The sequence below is a fragment of the Strix uralensis genome, chromosome 22 (genome assembly GCF_047716275.1).
Source record: "Strix uralensis isolate ZFMK-TIS-50842 chromosome 22, bStrUra1, whole genome shotgun sequence".
Lineage (NCBI taxonomy): Eukaryota > Metazoa > Chordata > Aves > Strigiformes > Strigidae > Strix > Strix uralensis.
In genome coordinates, this window is record NC_133993.1 from 3,648,824 (window position 1) to 3,651,499 (window position 2,676).

The 2,676-nt window shown below is 37.5% G+C and overlaps 1 protein-coding gene across 1 annotated transcript; it reads left to right on the plus strand.

Moving 5' to 3' along the window:
- Window positions 1-1,427: 1,427 nt before the first annotated feature.
- Window positions 1,428-2,387, plus strand: LOC141953244 (olfactory receptor 6B1-like). Its single transcript, XM_074891719.1, has one exon. The coding sequence runs from the start codon at window positions 1,428-1,430 to the stop codon at window positions 2,385-2,387; it is 960 nt and encodes a 319-aa protein (XP_074747820.1).
- The last annotated feature ends 289 nt before the right edge of the window (window positions 2,388-2,676 follow it).

Sequence of the window (2,676 nt, forward strand, 5' to 3'; positions counted from 1 at the left end):
AACATAATTTTTATTTTCTCTTTTTGAGATGCTTTTCATTCATGCACTTTTCAATTACAGTTTATATTCTATAGCTTGTTAAAATCACATAGGTTAGGGTTTTTTCTTGTACTGCTTAGATCTCCATTGGCTATACTGGAAACCAAGTTACCTCACTTATTTGTCAGCATTTACCGCAGCTTAAACTAAATGCCACAAATCTCATGGAAGTTGCTAAAACAGGGTTGAGGAGTGCCACGCACAGTACAAGCTAGGAAATGTGAAAGACTTAGAGATAAAATTATATTTTATATTCTGTCGCTTTATTTTTTGGCAGCAGTTAGGTGCTTGTAATGAAACATGTAAGTTATGTAATTAAACTAATTCTCCATAGAGAATCCATATGCAAGAAAAAAAGGACTCAAATTTGAAATAGATATTTTAAAACTCTAAGACAAATAAATAATGAGATCAGTAAAATACATATTTCTTTTTCTGTGGATTTTTTTGTAACATTTCATAACATCAGTGTAATTTTTTTCTTAATGTTTCATACAAACAATATATTCTGAAGGACAAAGCATGAACATCATTCTAGAAAGGCAGTTGATTATTGAATATGAATGTGGAAGAATAAGTTAAAAAAGCTTGTTTGAAATCTTCACTAAGAAGTGAAAAAGAGTAAGAATAAACATCAAACTTCAGATTGTAGTAAATCAAGACTAATTCTATCAAGCAATGCAGAAGAAAAATGATGGATGGGTACTGTAATTACTGTAGTCTATGAGACTGTATGAAAGCTCTTATTTGTGAGAAGTCACCTGTTTTAGTCAATCATCAATATATTAGAAATGAGAGAAATTTTCAGGTGTACAGGTCCTTCCCAATTCTGAAAGAAAATAATAAATGCAAATACCATAACCCTAGCAAACTTAATTAAAGTGCTATATTTGAGAGAACAAATACATATTTCCTTATGCATATAGTCAAGAGAAAGGGATAGAGAAAAACTGCTCAAGCCAAATTTCCCTTACATGAGTTCAGCCATTTAGCAAGACTGTGCTTTTTATCTAGCTGTCTTTTGGCATTAGTGGTCATCTGGGGAGTAGCTCGGGTCTGAAATGAAAAGCACATTTAATAATGTTTCCTCTACCCTTTGACTGTCTTTTAAGTGAAGTTAGGGGTAAGAAGGCCTATGAGGAAATTGGTGAAACCTGACCATTTTTTTGGAGCCAGGATCTGAATCACTAATCCTATAATGCTGCAGGACTCAAAAATTTTCAGGAGTGGTTAAATAAGAATGTAAATTAAATACCCAGTGTGAAATGTCTGTTTATATTTGGTATTTACAAGTCTAGTATGGAGAGGATGCTTGGAGGAGATAATACAAGGTGACTCTTATTTCCTTACTTTTTCCTCCTTACACATTCCAGGTCTTCAGGGTCATCATGATGCAGGAAAATGATACCCACATCCATGAGTTCATCCTGTTGGGATTCCCTACTGTCATAGAGCTGCAGGCTCTACTGTTTGTAATTTTCCTCACTGTGTATTTGTTGACTGTCCTTGAAAACATAGTCATCATCACTTTAATCAGAAGAAATCACCAACTTCACAAGCCCATGTATTTTTTCTTAGGCCATCTGTCTTTCCTAGAGGCCTGGTACATCTCAGTCACTGTTCCCAAATTGCTGGTAAACTTTCTGGTGAAGAATAAGAGCATCTCCTTCACAGGTTGTATGGCCCAGCTCTACTTCTTCATTGCCCTGGTCTGTACTGAATGTGTTCTCCTGGCTGTCATGGCCTATGACCGCTATGTGGCTATCTGCAACCCCCTGCGCTACCCAGTCATCATGAACCACAGGGTCTGCATGCAGCTGGCCATGGGCTCTTGGCTGGTTGGTTTTCTGATATCTGTGCTAAAGGTCGTCTTCATTTCCCAGCTCTCCTTCTGTGGCCCCAGTGTCATCAACCACTTCTACTGTGACATCAGCCCTTTGCTCAACCTCTCTTGCACTGAGCGGTTAGTTGCAGAGATGGTGGACTTTGTCTTTGCCTTGCTTATTTTGCTGATCCCCCTCTCTGTCATCATAATTTCTTACATGTGCATAATCAGCACAATTTTGTGCATTCCCATGGCCCAGAACAGGAAGAAAGCCTTCTCCACCTGTGTTTCTCACCTGACTGTTGTCATCATCTTCTTCTCAGCCACCCTCTACATGTATGCCCGACCCAGGAGTGTACATTCCTTGGACCTCAACAAACTGGTTTCCATAATTTATGCTGTAGCCACTCCAATGTTAAATCCATTCATTTACTGCCTGAGGAACCAGGAAGTAAAAGACACTTTATGGAATACCTTGTGTGGCATGGGTGCTGTCTCTAGAGTTTCTGGGTCCGATCACTAATATAGTACTTTGAAGATAATCTTCCAGCTGAATTTGTCTGAGTCTTATGAATATCTAACAAGACTTTTACTTTCATAGAAATTAAAATTATGGTTTTGTTTAGACATCAGTTGTTAAGGATTACTTTACCCGAGTCAATCTGCATGTTAAGCTAAAATCAATGAATGCTAACACTGTGTAAAAGAAGGTGTTTCTACTAAACATATCACACACTATTCCTGACCAGTAGAGAAGGCAATAACCATTGCCTTCTCTTAATGTATGTTTTTGGTCTGTACCAAAGAACACA